Source organism: Gorilla gorilla, chromosome 8 (genome assembly GCF_029281585.2).
Source record: "Gorilla gorilla gorilla isolate KB3781 chromosome 8, NHGRI_mGorGor1-v2.1_pri, whole genome shotgun sequence".
NCBI lineage: Eukaryota > Metazoa > Chordata > Mammalia > Primates > Hominidae > Gorilla > Gorilla gorilla.
In genome coordinates, this window is record NC_073232.2 from 45189048 (window position 1) to 45207206 (window position 18159).

The 18159-nt window shown below is 52.7% G+C and overlaps 1 protein-coding gene across 15 annotated transcripts in view; it reads right to left on the reverse strand.

Annotated features, from left to right (window-relative positions):
• Positions 1–18159, reverse strand: part of PALD1 (phosphatase domain containing paladin 1) — a 116952-nt gene that overhangs the window by 13142 nt on the left and 85651 nt on the right. For 12 of the 15 annotated variants that reach the window (XM_063710024.1, XM_063710023.1, XM_055353544.2 and 9 more), the window contains one exon: positions 14185–14325. In XM_063710024.1, coding sequence (XP_063566094.1) covers positions 14185–14325 — 141 coding nt within the window. Of the gene's footprint in view, positions 1–6654; positions 10530–14184; positions 14326–18159 lie in introns of those variants that run through there. The other 3 variants (XM_063710027.1, XM_063710028.1, XM_063710026.1) reach the window with 2 other exon arrangements.

Below are 18159 nucleotides of genomic sequence, written 5' to 3' on the forward strand. Positions count from 1 at the left end.
GCCAATACAACGCAACCCCACCTATCTGCAAGGATGGACGGTCTGCGCCACAATGCAACTGGCCGCTCTCCACCCCACCCCTTAGGCTGCTTCTATCCTTCCCCAAGCTCCATCCGAAAGCCTGGAGCCTATTTCAAAACATTTTCTTAGAAGGAAGAAAAGGAAATCACCCACAGTTCCACCGGGCAAGAGCCATTCTAAACTGCTTTCAATTAAAGAGCTCAGAGGCAATGTGCTATGGGCGTGAAACGCCCTCAGCTCTGGCTCTGTGCCATGGACACGACCGCACCAGCACGATCCTCTCCCACAGCCGTGGGGATGGAGGCTGCCTGTTGCAAGAGACACGGGTAAGGATTAGGTCTGAGAAAGATTCTCTGGGGTAAGAGGTGGACTGGCTCCTTCTGAGCTCTACTGGCAAAGGTAGAATTATCTCCAAATTCAGACCACTGTGTACAGGTGACGCCTGACCCCCGCCCCCAGAAGGTTCCGAGGGCACATCTTGCTGGATTACAGGTCTGTGATTTGAGACAATTGCCCATCTTCCTATCAAGGCCCTGGTTTCCTTAACACCGTCCCATGTTAGCACCACTGCCTGGGGAGGACGGGTCAGCCACCTCCTGTCGATAAAAATAGTGGAGCTGTTTATATATGGCCTGCCAGGCTGTCATTAGCTGTGGTGGAGCCGGACAAGGCTTCCTCATCCATTGGACTGAGCCCTAAAATAGAAGAGGGCCAGGAGAGGTGGCCGGGGCACTGGGTACTTCGGGCCTCTCAAACCTCCAGCCTGGTTGTCATCGAGGCAGCCCAGCAGTGCCAGCAGGGGCTCTCATGAAGCTCTGCTCTTTGCCGGGCCACCAGGGAGAGGCCCACTGAGGCAGGGCTGGGGAGCCTCCCCAGGCTACCACACAAGCAGAACACGTGCGTCAGGGTCTACTGAGTGCCACCCGCGGGCCGAGCACGTCACATCCTGACCTGAGGATTAGACCCTAACACATTCTCCTAGCAACCCTGTGAAGGAGGTGGACCGTCCCATTTTGCAGATGAGGCTCAGCAAGGTTGTTTTTGGTTTGTTTGTTTGTTTGTTTGTTTAGCACATGCTTAGTTAACCCTTCAAACAGTAGGCATCCTGCCCAAACTCAGAGTTCTGAGGTGGGAGTTGAGCCCCAAGACCCCAGCTCTTCCTACCACCCTCCCCCACTTGGCCACAGTCAAGCAAGCCCACCACTCCCTGCTCACTCTTGTCTCTGTACCTTCACCCATGCTGTTCCTCCTGCCTGGTCGGGTTCCCTCCAGGCCTATGACAAGCCCCCACTCTCCCAAAGTGCCAGCCTGCTCCGGGCCTTCCAGCCCCACAGCCCTGCCCTTCTTAGCCTCCTCTGCCCTCAGGCTGAACCTTTCAATTAAACATTGCACTAAATTCCATCTTAACAGATTCTAATTGCTTCATCAAGGCAGGGGCTGTCTCAAAACAACCATAAACCCAGGGGCGGGCACCAGCCAATAACCAGGTTTACACCTCCCCCTTCTCCCCACCGCCCTGGGGGTCTGCAGAGAACTTGGTATGTGGCAGGCGCTCAGTGAGCACTCCTCCCCAGGCCCTCTTGTCCTGGCTCACAGCTTCTAGTATCATCTTGAATCCTGATCCTAGACAGACTCTGAGGATTGCAGACTGGACATGCCAGCGGCTCAAGTGCTCCGCATGGATAAGGGTCAGGCAGCCCAAACCCACAAAGCATGTCCCCGTGAACCTCCTGAGCACACCCCAAACCTGCTGCGTCCATAAGCCTGCCCATCTCAGTGGCAACTCCAACCTCCCAGGTACACAGGCCAGAACCCGGGACTCCTCCTTCACTTCGCCCTTCTCAACCCCATGGCCAGTCAATCAGGAAACCTCACTGGTTCCACTTCGAAACACCTCCAGAGGCTGACCGCCTCTCACCACCCTGGTCCCAGACACCCTTGACTCTGCGACAGTCCCTGGCTGGCCCCCTGCCACCTCTCCCGCCCCCTGCTGTCTATTCTCAACACAGCACCTAAATGACTGTACAAACAGTAAGTGTCTGCCCAAAACCCTGCGATTTCTTCCTTTGTACTCAGAGTAGAAGCCAAAGTCCCAGCAATCCCAGAAAAGGCCCCACAGTCTGCCTCCTGTCCCCATAACCTCTGCCCTCCTCTCCTGCCCTCCGGTTCCCTAGCTCTGCTCCTCAAACACACAGACAGCTCCCACCTCGGGGACTGCATGCAAGCCACACCCTCTGTCTGAACCATTCTTCCCCCAGATGCCAGCATAGCTCCTCCTTCAGGTCTGTTCAACACCACTTTCTCATGGAGTCCCTGCCTAACCACCCCTAACTGCAAGCCCTCATACCGCCCTGTCGGCACCTCATAACTGTGGAGTCCTAATTAGGGAAAGGGGTAAGGCTGGCAGGACCAGGAGAAAGCAAAGAGAGAAAGCAGACAAGCTCCAAGTCTGCCTTTCTTCATGGTCCAGGACACGGCCCTCCTATGCAAATGACACAATCTTCCAGTGCCCAGCTATCACCAGACCCTCGGCTGATAGAAAAATGCAACTTAGCTCACTGCAACCTCGGCACTATCAGTACTGCACAAAGCCCTCTTCAGCAAACAGCACAAGCACTGTCCTAAAAAATCCCCAGCCAGCCTCTGTCTCCTTGCAACCAGCACTTCTCTTGCTAACTTGCCCGTTGCACCCTTGCAATGTATTTTCATACTTTCTCTAAAAATCTGCCTTTCTTTACCTTTTACATACTTTCTCTTAAAACGTGCCTTTCTGTACCTTCTTTAGTAAGAAGAATTTTAGCAAATTCTTACTAAAGAATTTGCTAAAATTCTTCTTACTCCCCGTGTAATACCAGCCTCAGATAGTTGCAACATGTGACACTTAGAGGCTCCGCTTCTCCCAACGGATACCCCGCTGTCCAACAGACCACAGCCCTGATGTGTGTGCTGCGTGCCGCAGATCTCTGTCACCAGAGTGCAGACTCCATGAGGACGAGAGCTTTTGCCCTTTGTGTGGCATCTCCAGCACTTAGCGCAGTGCACTTAGTAGGTGTGTAATAACCGCTTGTCAAATCAATGAATGACAAACGTGCACCTTGCATTTTCATTCATTCCAGCTTCACAGGACACCTCGGTTGCCTGTGCCAACCCCTTTGCCTTCCAGAAAGGGAGGCTGAGGTCAAAGAGGTGAAATGACCTGCCAGGGTCACATGGAGAGTAGGCAACAGAGCCCAAGCAGGAACCCAGTCCTCCTGTCCACCAAGGAGGCCACATGCTTGAAGACCTGGACTCAGCTGAGGCTCAGGAGAAGACAGCCCCAGAGGAGAAATAAGAAGAGCCAGCAACCCAGGCAACAGAGCAAGACCCTGTCTCTACCAAAAGAACAACAAAAAAGAGGCAGGTGTGGTGGCACACGCCTGTAGCCCCAGTCATTCAGGCCTGGGGGCTGAGGTGGGAGGATGACTTGAGCCCAAGAGGCGGAGGTTACAGTCAGTGAACCATGACTGCGCCACTGCACTGCAGCCTGGGTGACAGAGCAAGACTCTGTCTCTAAAAAAAAAAAAAAGGAAGAGCCAACAAGGCCAGGTTCAGGGTCTTCATCAAGCCAAGCCAGACAGCAACACTCCCCACCCTGCCACCCCCTGCCATTACTGAAGCCTCCTTAGTATCCCCTCGCTCATCCACTCAACAGAAAGAAACCTGGCCTGGTGACCTCTGCCTCCAGCTGAGGTGGGGAGGCAAGTGACAGTCCCCAAAGATGGCCAGTGGCTGAAGGGCAGGTTCCAGGGCTGGCAGCCCACCCTCTTCCCACGTGCAGCACCAGCTGCTGCGTGTGGTGGGTCCCCACCGAGTCCCTGCAAACTGCATCCTCAGGCCAGCCCAGCGGTGGGGCCCCAGTACAGGATGCTTTTCTGTACCTAAACCCTGGAAGGACAAAATTGCCCTCAATCCCTACCAGTAACCCACTTTCCAAAGGTGACATCATATTTTGTTAAGTAATTTCAAAGCGTGAAGGGACTTGACCTGGTGCTGTGGGCCACTCTGCATGCTGTGAGTTCAACAGACGCTGTTCAGCAGCATCTCTAGGCCAGGCACAGAGATTCAATGCTGAGAGGACACAGTCTCGTTCCTCAAGAGGCCCACTGTGTCCGCATGTAGCCCATAGAGCCTGCTTGGCAGCCCAGCCACCCTGCACACCCCACACCCCATCCCACCTGCCATGGACCCCAGACTGGTCCTCACCACCACCCCTCAAAGCACGCAGAGCAAGGGTAACAACTCCAGGTGACAGGTGGAAAAACAGGGGTCCAGGCAGGCCAAAGTGACTTGCCCAAGGTTCCACAGGGAGGTACTGGCAGAGCCAGGGCTGCAGCCAGGGCTTCCAACCCCTGACCCAGGGCTCTTTTGCTTGCTGCAGAAGAACGCTCTGTCCTGGAAGACTAACAGTTAATAATGAAGGTACAGTCAGGTTTTCCTATTTATTTATGCAATGATTTACTCAACCTCCCCTCCATCCACTCACTAGAAAGACATTTGTGGAGCCCCTACTTGTGCCAGGCAGGGTCCTGGAGTCAGGGTTTCAGAGGTGGACCTTGCAGCAGAAACAAGGACCTCTGGTAACAACCACAATCGGGACAATGAGAGCAGCAGGCACCAAGGCAGGGTCTCGGGATTACCCAGGGGTGAAGGAGGCGGTGGTGCTGGAGTTGAGATTAATCCCCTCAAGCCCATCAACAATTCTAAGCCCAATGGTGCACACTTAGAAACCATAGCTGCTCAATGGATGTTTGTTGTTGAATAAAGCAGGAAAGTCCTCCTGGAGAATGGAAATACCAGCTTGCCCTACAATGGGAAGGAAGAGAGATGAGCGGTCTCAGCAGCCAGGTATGGTGGCTCACACCTGTAATCCCAGCACTTTGGGAGGCTGAGGCGAGAGGATGACTTGAGCCCAGTAGTTTGAGGCCAGCCTGGGCACCACAGCAAAGACCCTGTCTCTACAGAAAAATAAAAAAATTAGCCAGGCATGGTGGCGCATCTCTGTAGTGCCGCCTACTCAGGAGGCCGAGGCAGGAGAATCACCTGAACCCAGGAGGTTGAGGCTACAGTGAGCTATGATTGCACCACTGCACTCCAGCCTGGGCAACAGAGCAAGACCCTGTCTCAAAAAGAGAGAGAGAGAGAGAGAGAGAGACAGACAGAAAGAGAGAGAGAGAGAGGTCTCGGCTACTGAGAACATGTGCCCTACACACACGAGAGCACAGGGGTACTCACATGCACACTAACACACACACTCCGTTCTGGAAGCCGTTCTAGGCTGGGTTCACGTGAAAGAGCCTAGTAAGCAGCCTTTGCTTGGGTTCTATTTCATGTGACAGCTCATAGCACTGCAGGGCTGCCCTAATTGCTCCGGCCCTGCTCCCAAGACACATTACTTATTGGAACCATGTCTCTGGGGAACAACTTTGGCAGCCAGGGTTTTTGTTTTGTTTTGAGATGGAGTCTCACTCTGTCACCCAGGCTGGAGTGCAGTCGTGCGATCTCAGCTCACTGCAAGCTCCGCCTCCCGGGTTCACACCATTCTCCTGCCTCAGCCTCCCGAGTAGCTGGGACTACAGGCGCCCGCCACCTCGCCCGGCTAATTTTTTATATTTTTAATATAGAAGGGGTTTCACCGTGTTAGCAAGGATGGTCTCGATCTCCTGACCTCGTGATCCGCCCGCCTCAGCCTCCCAAGGTGCTGGGATTACAGGCGGGAGCCACTGCGCCCGGCCAACAGCCAGAGTTTTCAAGAGGCTGAGAAAGACCCTGCCTGGGGCTCAGAGCCAGAGCTCTCTGGTCTTTTTTCTTAAGAAATGACCTCAGCCCTTGCGGCACGGAGCTGGTCTCTCTGACCTCCTGGAAGCTCCTTTGGTCGCAGGACCAACTCTGCACCAATCCAGGCAGTCACACAGTAGTGGCTGGCAGCTTCCCTGCCAACGCTTCCCTTCTCTGCCACCACAAGATTGCCCCCAGGTCGTGGCTGCCACAGCGGCGGAAAAGGGATGCAAGTCGAGGAGTTGGGAGCCAGCTTCTGGTCCAGCCTCCAGCCAATCACAAAACTTCGTTAGGCCTCAGTTTCTTCTCAGTCAAATGGGTCTAATAAAATTTGTCCTGTTCTCACCATCTGTCTGAGGACCACAAAAGACAAAAGGTGAGTTCTTAGAAAACTCAAATAGCAACCAGGTACAGTGGCTCACACCTGTAATCCCAGCACTGTGGGAGGCCGAGGCTCGTGGATCACTTAAGTCCAGGAGTTTGAGACCAGCCTGGGAAACATGGCAAAACCCCGGCTCTAGTAAAAATACAAAAATTAGCCGGGAGTGGTGGTGGCAGGCACCTGTAATCCCAGATACCTAGGAGGCTGAGGCAGGAAAATCACTTGAACCTGGGAGGCAGAAATTGCAGTGAGCCAAGGTTGTGCCACTGCACTCCAGCCTGGGCAACGGAGCAAGGCTCTGTCTCAAAGAAAGGGGAGGGGAGGGGAGGGGAGGGGAGGGGAGGGGAGGGGGAGGGGAGGGAAGGGGAGTGGGGGAGGGAAGGGGAGTGGGGGAGGGAAGGGGAGTGGGGGAGGGAAGGGGAGTGGGGGAGGGGAGGCGAGAGGAGGGGAGGCTCAAAAAGCACTGCTCAAAGTTAAAGCACTACAGTCTTTATACAATAAATCTCGCTTTGAGACCAGAGGATGTTTCCTTCTCCCTGTGTGGCTCCCTTCACCTCAGCTGTTCTTCAAACTCTTCTGAAAGGAAAGCAGGAGACACAGGCTGTTTTAAATACCCAACACCAAGAATTAACGTCACCAGCCAAAGCCCAGGAAAAGTGCCGCTGGCATTAATGATTCTAGCAGGGCTTCCTCCAGGTGCCCTGACTTTGGTTTTTGTCATAAATATTTTCCCTTTCCAAGCCCAAAAGGAAACAACGAAGTCTACCGCGGGTGTCACCGCCCTGGGCTGGCGGCCATGTTGGATTCTCCTCAGCCAGGGCCCGGCATTCTAACTTCCGTCCAAAGCGCCGGAAGTGGCTTAGTTCAATGGGTTTTCTTTCTTTTTTCCTTTTGAGGCAGTTTGTTTATTTGTTTGTTTTGAGATGGAGTCTCACTCTGTCGCCCAGGCTAGAGTGCAGCAGCATGATCTCGGCTTACCGCAACCTCTGCCTCCAGGGTTCAAGTGATTCTCCTGCCTCAGCCTCCCAAGTAGCTGGGATTACAGCTGTGCGCCACCACGCTCGGCTAATTTTTGTATTTTTTGTAGAGACAGGGTTTCACCATGTTGGCCAGGCTGGTCTTGAACTCCCAACCTCAGGTGATCCTCCCACCTTGGCCTCCCAAAGTGCTGGGATTACAGGCATCAGCCAGAGGCATGGCCTTAAGGCAGTTCTTAAAATGCCCCAAGCATCTGGCCCCTTCACATGCACGAGGCATCCAAGCCTTGACTCAACCTTGCAGACACTGGAGAACAGAGGGGCACCGCCGTGGGCTGCAGCCCCGTGAAGTCAGGCTGCTTGAGACAGGCATAGAGAGAAGGGTCGAGGCTGTTCCCTCAGGGAAGGTCTGTCCCAGTGGAAAATATGTGCCCAGGCTTGGCTCTACTACCTCCCAGCTGCACCCACAACCTGTGTCTGGGATGTGTTCTTGTCCTTGTCCTTCTCCTGGTCAGTCTGCGACTTCCTCAAAGGCAAGGACCATGGCTTCCAGTTCTGTTTCCCTGCAGCAGGGCTCAAGGTGGGCAGGAAGAGGTGAAATGGTGCCTCCGCCCACTTGGGAGGCCATGTGGCATGGCAGAGAGGCTCAATCTGGGAGTCACGAGCCGGGTCTTGTCCCCCTCCTAAATCTGCCAGCTGTGTGTTCTTGGGCAAGCTCAGTGCCTCCCTCCTCAAATGTAAAACCGGAACCAACATTAGCACATCCTTTATCACACACAGGCAAAGTGAGGATGGTGGTCGTAAAAATGTCTATCAGCCCAGCATGGGCACCTCTCGGACTACTTCCAAGTTGGCTAAGGAGATGTCAAGACATGTGTGGCCGGCACTGGGTCTCTAGTGACTCCCTGTCCCTCTGCATGAGTCTCTACCCCATCCCACTCCCTGCTGGCTCTCACTCCAGTCACCCAGACTCTCCTCACAGACTCCAACCACATCCAAATCTGGAGGAACATTAGGCCTTGCTGAAGCCAACAACTTTCCCTCATTTTTAGACAAGCAACTCCCAAACCAACCCATCCACTGGAGACAGGGAAATCAAAGGAAACAGCAAGCATGGGACCTGCCTGTCTGTCCCCAACACACCTGAGGGGAAGTCTCTCGTTCTGGAAGTATCGCAGTTAATTAAAGTAGATGGAATGAGAGAGCCAGCAGATCACCATTCTGCAAGTTGGCGATGCACACTGCTGGAAGCCAGTCATAAAAGGAGAGACGACAGGACCTTCCAGCCCCAACAGCAGCATACGGCACCCCCAGTAACCATTCCGGCCACACTGAGCTGGAATCTCATGAAGCCTTGGATGCGAACCATTTCCAGGAAGCACAGGCCAACTTAAACCTAGGGGTGCAACTAGGAAAATTAGCTCCAGGAAGCCCAGGAAGACAACCAGTTTACCTCACAAATATATTTCAGGGGGGAAAAGGAGAACTGTATGAGATTAAAAGAGACTTAGGGCCACGTCAACCAAATGCAACATGTGGATCTTGTTTGGATCCTGATCCAGCTGCAAAAAGCCTGTGAGATTAGTGGAAACATCTAAACATTGACCAGATGTTTGCTGGTAAGTAGTGACTGTCCATTGTTTAAGAGGCAATAATGGCGGTGTGACTGCCTTCTTTAAAAGATCCCCCTTCTTTAGAGGTACGTACCGAAATATGCACAGAAGAAGTAACATGAGGACTGGGATGTGCTTTAAAATAATTCAGTGAGAGCTCGGAGGGCTTGAGATAAAATAAGACTGGCTGAGATGGGTACTTACTGCAGCTGGGAGGTGGGCACATGAGGGCTGAGGAAATTATGCTCTCTGCTTTGAAATTTTCTGTTTGAAACATTCCAAAATACTTAAAAATACAAGTTCCTAAGTTTTGACTCATTCAGTAATTCTACTTCTAAGTATTAGCTTTACAAAAATAATCCACACAACGGAAGAGCCACATGCGCTACAAGGTCCACATCACCCCCATCCCAGAAGACGACAGGAAAGAATGTGAAGGGCCGCGCGTGCTACACACAGGAACAGCGTGAGAAACAGTACTTCCACTCACTGCATGGAATGTGAACACGGAATGCGATGATGTAAGGGCTCCTCAGCAAACATGACAAAATGCCCAGAAGCCGGAGCTGTTGCTTAATTTTGCCTCTCTCTGCCCTACGAGAACGTCAGCTCTGCGCACCTTTTGTCACCGGTCCCTACTCAGTGTCCGCCCAGGGCCCAGCACTGAGGCAGCACATGCTGGCTGGGCACATGTTGAAATGCACAAACACAGCCTAGGTGAGCAGCGAGAGACGTCCCGTGGGCCTGCCACAATCACAGCTTCCAGAGAGCTGCGTGCAAGTGCACGAAGCCCAGAAGGAAACGGGCAAAAGTAAAATCATCGCTGAGTTGGCAGGATTCTGGGAGACTCTGGAGACTCTTTGCTCAACCTGAGCCACCTAAGCTTTTGGTACTTACTGTCCTTATTCTTGCTGTGCAACCTCAGGGTGCAGATGAAGATTCATGCACATTCTGAGCCCTCCTCTCTGATCCACAACAGGAAATTGACCTCCAAATTCTTCCACTGTTCCCAACTGAGGGCCCTGGAATAGCTTTATTGCTGAAGAAGCACAAATGCCATATCACAGGAGCTGTGTTTTTCACTGCTTATTACTAAAGTATAAGTTGACTGCTGAAGCCGGCAGGGGGCCAGGAAAAGGAAATTCACCATTTGGGGGCTCTGGGGAGTGAGGGGCAGGAAGCCAAGTAGACACATGCTGCTGAATTTCAGGATCCCAAGTGGACTCTTGGGATTTTGGAAAACTTCAGATGGGCCAAATGTGGACCGGTCCTAGAACATTCCCGGGCAAATTAAGCCGATGGAGGGGATAAAGCCCTACCCAAGCCTGAGCTCAGGTCCATTTACATCCAGAGGCTGTGGGGGATCTGACCAGGCTGATGGCATCCTCCGCACGGACAGCACCCGGCTCTGAGCAGAGAACCACAGACCCTGCTGGAGGCCACCTGGGGACTTCTGGTTTGAAACCAGAGGGCAGAAGTTTAAATAAACAGCTGATACCACAGGTGAGACCCAGCTGCCAATTTCCAGAAGTCACCATTAGAGGGAAGGGGTGGTAGGGGCCGCTGCCTTTCTAGAGACTCCGCACATCTCCCTGCAGCCCACTGGGGCAACATGGATGAGATCCTTGCGTCAAGGACAACATGGTCTGGGGAGGAGCGTGGGCTGGGAGTGAAGATCGTTGCCTCTCATCCCCACTCAGCCACCAACTCACGGTGGTTAACCTGAAAAGGTTAAACACAGAATTACCATATGATCCGGCAATTCCACTCCTAGGTATATAACCAAGAGAAATGAAAACATACGTTCACACAAAAGCTTGTACATGAATTTTCACGGCAACATTATTCATAACAGCCAAAAAGTTCTACAACAAACCAAATGTCCATCAGCTGATAAACAGATAGACATAATGGGATATGTCTATACAATGGAACATTATTCAGCCATAAAAATGAAGTAATAATACATGCTACAACACGGATAAACCTTCAAACGTTATGCTAAGTGAAAGAAGCCAGACACAAAGGACCACATAGTGTATGATTCCACTTATATGAAATGGCCAGACCATGCAAATCCACAGAGGCAGAAAGATCAGTGGCTGCCAGATGGTGGGGGAGGGGAAGGGATTGCTAGCGGGTGTGAGGTTTCTTTTTAGGGTGATGAAAAATGTTCTAAATTTGATGTGGCGCTGGATGCACAACTCTATGAATGTACTAAAAACCAGGGACTCGTGCACCATAAATAAATGAATTGCATGGCACATGAATTGTATACATCGTGAATTGTATACATCCCCTAGTGTGGTCCCCGCCAGCATCAGTATCATCTGGGAGTGTGTTAGACCTCCAGACCTACAGAATCAGAAGCTCCAGAGTGGGGCCCAGCAGTCTGCATTTTAACAAGTCTAACATGTGGTTCTGAAGCCCACTAAAGCTGGGGGCCGCTGCTTAGAATATGTGGCTCTCAGCCTTGGCTGTGTGTTGGAATCACCTGGGAGACTTCAAAAACAAGACCCGTGCCCTGGCCAAGACACCCCTACCAACTAAATCAGACTCTCTAGGGATGGAGCTCTGCCACAGCATGGTTTAAAGCTCTCAGATCTCTTGGACATGTGGGGTGCAAGCCCCTGAACTAGAGGGTGTCTCATCTCAGTCCCTCTGCTCTTCAGTGCCTCTAAGAATTTGGCCAGGTAGGTCACTGGCGCCACCTGGTGGCCATATCCCAGAATGACTCTACATCTTGCCTCTGGGCCCTCCAAGGGGCCTTGGGGCTCAGGGATCTCCGTCCTCCCACTGCAGAGGTCACAACCAACCTGGCCTTTGGAAAGGGGGTGGGTGACCTGGTGGGAGCGGGTAAGAATCCTAGCTGGCTCTGCTTCCTCTCTCATTAAAAAACACTTCACATCCAGAAGGCAGCCAGAGTGACCACCTCTAACAGCCCCAGCCACCTTCCTTCTCCAATGCCAAGAGTCAAGCAGTCACCTCTAGCAGCCCCAACTACCCTTCCCTCTCCAATGTCCAGGGAGGAGTGCCAACTCACCCATACCAACTCATCAACAACTTCTGTGTCATCAGATGCGGGCACCGAACCACCTTTGCTGCCTCTAAACTCATTTTGCACCTTTTGGCCCCCTGGCCTTTGCCATGCATCCCCTCCCACCTGATGTGCCTTCCCAGGCTGTCTCTGAGGACACTGCTCCAGGCCAGCTCTGGGGGAGCCCTCCTCTCCCCCCATGGCTCAGGCCCTGTCACGCTCCCTGCTCCACCCTCTGGGTGCCTCGCAATGGCCATCGAGGGCTGCAGAGCTCAGAGGAAGGGGGGCCTATCAGCTTCAGGAGTCAGGGAGGTAGGGGCTCTCTAACAGAGCCTGGCCAGCATGGGATGGAAGGTCTAAGATGCTCTGAAGCAGGCATCCTTTTTCAACTATTGGGCCTCCAGCTTCCAGACTGAACTGGAAGCTTCCATTCTCAGCCCTCATCCTCTGAAAGTGGGAGGAGCTCAGCTTCTTAGCTCATTGCTGCCAAAAGACCATTGTGAGTGGGACCCAAAGGTAACTCAAAAGGAGACTCAGGACCCAATCTAACTGTGGCCCTGAAGAAAACAGTTCTTCCTAAATTCACCAAAGTCCGTCTTCTGAAACTCCTTAACCACCTTCCCCTCCCCACATTTAACAGCCCTTTTTTTTTTTGGTAGAGACAAGGTCTTGCTATGTTGCCCAGGGAGGTCTCAAACTCCTAGCCTCAAGTGATCCTCCTGCCTGAGTCTCCCAAAGTGCTGGGATTACAGGTTGAGCCACTCTTCCCCTGGCCTCGCAGCCTCTTTATCTCTCCAAACTCCCCTCCCAAATGACCTCTGATCTTAGACCCAGATTGACCCCAGATGCCTTGCCCTGCCTTCCAGCTAGGCATCCACCCTTTGCCCCAATCAGGGCCTGATCCATGACCCTGAGCAAAAGCTGGGCCCAATCAGTCATTTCCCCAATGTGTGCACAGCTGCAGCCGAGCATAGGGCTGGCTTGGGGCAGGCCCCCTCTGCAGGGGCCACAGGCAAGAGCTGTTTCTGAGAATTGCTGGCCAGCAGTGGGGAACACATGGCTGGTACATATAGCCCTCTCTCAGCACCATGGAGTCCTTACCCCCTACCCACCGGCTCCCACCACTGCCCCTCCCACTCAGCACCGGCCTCTGTTCCAGAAGCCAATCAGATTCAATGGGCCAGAGAGGAACAGAAGTGAACACTCCACACAGAGACCCAGGCCAAAAACTCCAGAGCCCACACTAGCCTGTGGTCATGGGACTGGTCCAGTAGGGCCGAGTGCAACAGAGCAGGGAGTATTGGGGACCCAGGCAGGCTTGAGGGCACATTCTTTCCAGATAGGTTGAAAATCCAGATTGTTACATGAAATCTGGACTAGTATGAAACTTTTTTTTTTTTCTTGAGGAGTCTCACTATCGCCCAGGCTGGAGTGCAATGGCACGATCTTGGCTCACCACAACCTCCGCCTCCCGGGTTCAAGCAATTCTCCTGTCTCAGCCTCCCGAGTAGCTGGGACTACAGGCGCCTGCCACCACGCCCGGCTAATTTTTGTATTTCAGTGGAGATGGAGTTTCACCATGTTGGCCAGTCTGGTCTCCGACTCCTGACCTCAGGTGGTCTGCCTGCCTCAGCCTCCTAAAGTGCTAGGATTACAGGGGTGAGCCACTGCACCTGGCCAAAACTTTATTTTTATAATGTAATGAGTTATTTAAAAACAATTTTTACAGATAAAAAACACCCCATCTGGGAGCCAGCCCCAGCCCCAGGGCAGCACAGACATACCCACGTTCTGAGATGACAGCCTCCGTGCTAGTTGTGAAACAGCCACTCCAAGACCCTGAGGGTCTCCACCCACCCACTACCTGACTCCTGTCTGGGACCTCTGGTCCCCCCACCAGGACCCAGAAACAAGAGGGTTAACGCCTGGCACCACAGGGCTCCTGGGTGTTCACTCTGATTGGCCACATCCTTGATTGGTCCCAGGGCCACAGCAGTTGTTGAATGCTTTGAAAATGGCCCCTGGGTGTTCACTCTGATTGGCCACATCCTTGATTGGTCCCAGGGCCACAGCAGTTGTTGAATGCTTTGAACATGGCCCCTGCATGCATCTCCCCTACCACTCCAGAATCCGGTACCCATACCAGTGGGTCGGGGCTGGGGATGTGTCCATTTCATGGATCACTTCCACTTCCAGAAGGTGGAAAAGTGACCACGAGCCAAGGAGGGGCCCCTAGGACCCCTAGCAACCCCAAAGCCACATCAGCCACTCCCTGGCTGTGCACACCTGGAAGGGTGGCTGGGGCGGGGCGGGGCAGGGTGGGGTGGGGTGGGGGCTCACCTGGCGGTAGGTGCAGATGATGATCTCCCGCAGGTGGTAGTGCATGGGCGTCATGGTCTCGCTGACAGTGTCCAGCGCCGCGTCCACCTCCTTCTTCACACGGTGCCCATCGGGTAGCAGCTGCACCACCTTCATTACTACCTGGGGCCAGAGAAGGGGGGTGAGCAGACATAAAACTGGTAAGAGCCCACAGCCCAAGCACCAGGCTTGCACCCTCACCAAAAGGCCACACCAGGCCTAAGGCCCAGGCGCTGAACAGAGAGCCCTGCCTGCTCCTCAGTTCTCAGACTGAGGGAGGACAGGGGGATCCTGAACATCTCCGGGGCCAGGCTACCCAGATGCTTTTCTTTTTCCTCCACAACTGGGATTTATTGGTTGTGTTGAGGATCAGTACACAGACATTGAATTTGTACCGAAAATCTAAAAAAGGCATGGATTATGATTCCTTTTTAGTTATTCCATTGACATTTATTGTTGTTGTTGTTGTTGTTGTTTGGAGACAGAGTCTCACTCTGTCGTCCAGGCAGGAGTGCAGAGGCGTGATCAGGGCTTACTGAAGCCTCAACTTCCCGGATACAGGTGATCCCCCTACCCCAGCCTCCTGAGTAGCTGGGACTAAAGGCCCATGCCTTTAGTCCCACGCCTGGCTAATATCTTGTACTTTTAGTAGAAACAGGGTTTTGGCATGTTGCCCAGGCTAATCTCAAACTCCTGGGCTAAAGCAATCCACACCCTTGGCCTCCCAAAGTGCTGGAAAGTTATTCCATTAACTTTCCAGCTTAAAATTTGGAGGCAAATTGTTCTTTAAGAAGATATTAAGTATTTTCAAGTGTTGATAAACTGTGGCATAAGCCCCACCAATCCACAACTTAATGTCTTGCACACTACACAGATTTTCAGTGTCCAAGCACATCAATAGAGTTACTAGGAAAACGGGACTGCCACAGCCAAAGACATCACAGAGTGCACAGTTCTCACAGGAGAGCCACAATCAAGAAGTGGTTTACGTTAGAAATAATTCTACAAAAAAAAACATGGGAATATAAGTCATTTAAGATGTTCAAGACATATTAAATGCACGACTGTGACTCCAAATTGCCATTTTGTATGCTTTGTATTACACGATACAAAAACCACTCCAATGCACCCATGGAATGTTAAGCTGATCTAAGGTGCTTATTTTTGTTTTGTTTTGTTTTGTTTTGTTTGAGATGGAGTCTCGCCCTGTCACCCAGTCTGGAGTGCAGTGGTGAGATCTAGGCTCACCGCAACCTCTGCCTCTTGGGTTCAAGCAATTCTCCCGCCTCAGCCTCCCGAGTAGGTGGGATTACAGGCACCTGCCACCGCACCCAGCTAATTTTTGTATTTTTAGTAGAGACAGGATTTCACCATGCTGGCCAGGCTGGTCTTGAACTCCTGGCCTCAGGTGATCCACCCCCCTAAGCCTCCCAAAGTGCTGGGATTACAGGCATGAGCCACCGCGCCTGGTCGAGGTGCTTATTTTTTAAGCAGTAGAAATCCTGCTTCAAACAAGGCCTCATGCAGAACTTTGATCTATAAAACAGATAGCTGTCACATACTAGGGCTGGAGGGGTGAGGAGGGGGTGTAAGAAGCCTCCCCACCCTCCTCCTAACCTGCAGCAGCCCCCAGGCACTGTGCAGATGCTCAGAGTTGGACACCACTCATCTGATGTAATTCCCCACCCCAGCCAGGTGCAGTGGCTCATACCTGTAATCCCAGCACTTTGGGAGGCCGAGGTGGGGAGATCACTTGAGGCCAGAAGTTCAAGACCAACCTGGCCAACGTAGTGAGACCCCATCTCTGAGTATTAAGAAAAAGAAAAAAGAAAAAAATTGATATAATCTGCCCCTTACTGCTGGGAAAACTGAAGCCTGTTTAGGTTACTCTATGGCTCTTCCCCCACAGGCCCTCCCAGCCACCCTGTGCTGAGTTCCCCTCCAAATCTGTCTACACTGCACCTCTCTGCAGCTGGCACCTGATCCAGACCCCCATCACCCTTTGCCTCCACAGCAGTACCCCTCTGACCAGCATCTCCACCTCCTCCCCGCCCTCCCTCTCCCTGGTGGCCAGAGAGGTCTTACGAAGTATAAATGTGAACCCATGTTTGTATAATTCCCGGGCTTTGATCTCTTCATGGCTCTCTTGCACTCAGCACAGAAACTGGGGTCTAAAGGCTCCCCGCACCACTGGGTCCAGCCTACCTCTCCAGCATCACCCATAACCCCTCCCACCACCTACCCCCACCACCCTGCAAGGTCCCCACAGCGCCCTGTCCCGTGGTCGACAGCCACCTGCTCATCTGCTTCCACTTTCACACCCGCTCCCCACTAAGTGAGGGGCTTTCTGCCGGCACCTGGAGTGGTGCCTGGCACCTGCCCGGTGCCCCAGCAACAGCTGCCCAGTGAATGAATGAACACCTAACTCGCCCTCTTCTCTCTCTGGCTGCCACTTAAGAACAGGGAAGGGCCTTTCCCCAACTCCTGCGTTTCTCAGAGTCCTGGCCTGGTGCTGGGCACCCCAGCAGGCATGGAGTTGCAACCAAGTGGGAGGAGAAAAAGGAATAGTCTGGAACTAGTGGCAGATCTGGCTCAGGCTGTGCCCAGGGGAGTAGGAGGGAGCTGTCCAGTCCACACCCCCAATCCCAAGCTCTAGGCAGGTCCCCAGGAGGGTGCAGGGAACTGCGTCCTCTGGGGGCCACCTCAGACAGAGGGCTGCAGCTTTTCACAGGGAACCCAACTCCTGACCTCTGCTGCAGCTGTTCCTCCCCTGACCACATCGGCAGCTGTCACTACTGCAAAGCCAGAAACTCGAGGTCATCCTAGGTGCCCTCCTCACCCCACATCCAGGAGCCCTCAAGACCTACCAATGAGGACTGGGCTGCTCCTGCTCACCCTGCAGCCCCTCGTCACTCAGCTCCTGCCTCTCCCTCCACTCCCCAATCCACATAACTGCCTGCTGGGGCTCCCAGACTGAGAGCCTGATCACAACCTCCTCTGCCTCCCTCCTGGCCTCACGGTCAAGGTCAAACACATAATGCAAATCTCCAGGGCCTTCACAATATGGGCCCCCACCCCTCAGTCCTGCCTGCTTCCCTTCTGACAAATCACAGCCTTACATAGTTCCTGCCCTTTCTAGAATCCCTCCTTTGCACACTTGATCCCTCTAGACACTCCCCTCCTCACCAAGGATACTCACTCATCTTCCCCAAAGGCACTCAAATGCTGCCTCCTCTATGAAGTCCTCTCAGGCTCCCTCAGCTGCACTCTTGGCCCTTAGAACCAGTGTCTGCTCTGGGCCTCTTCACGCTCTATTGATCCTTTCTCCCCAACAGACTGTGGGCTCAGCAAATGCTGAACTAATTGTAAAGGAAGCTCGTCTAGATTATCTGGGGGTGGGTGAGGATAGGGTGTACAGGGGTGTCTTCAGGTCACATGATGTAACTTTGGAACACAGGCTCTGAGGTCTACAGCCTGGCTTATACCCCAGCCCTACCTCTCTGATGTGGCCCTAGGGTAATAAACTTGTCTCCCCAGGCCTCATTTTCTCATCTATAAACTGGGAGGAGTAAAAGCACCTACCTTCTGGGAGCTGGGAAAGGGGACAGAGGGAGTACACACAGCTCCCAGCACAGGGCCTGGTGTGAAGAAGGAGAGGCCTGACCATTACATTCAAGGGACCGATGCAAAGACTAAACTCAGCTGGAAAATAAAACCCTCATACATATGGTCAAGTGGCTTTCAACAAGGGTGCCAAGACCCTTCAATGGGGAAAGACAGACTCTTGAACTAATGGTGCTAGAAAAACCAGATATCCACATGCAAAAGAATAAACTTAGATAACCCTTACCTCACACCATATAAAAAAACTAACTCAAAATGGATCAAAGACCTAAACCTAAGAGTTAAAAACTATAAAAGTATTAGGATAAAACACAAGGGAGAAGCTTCATGACA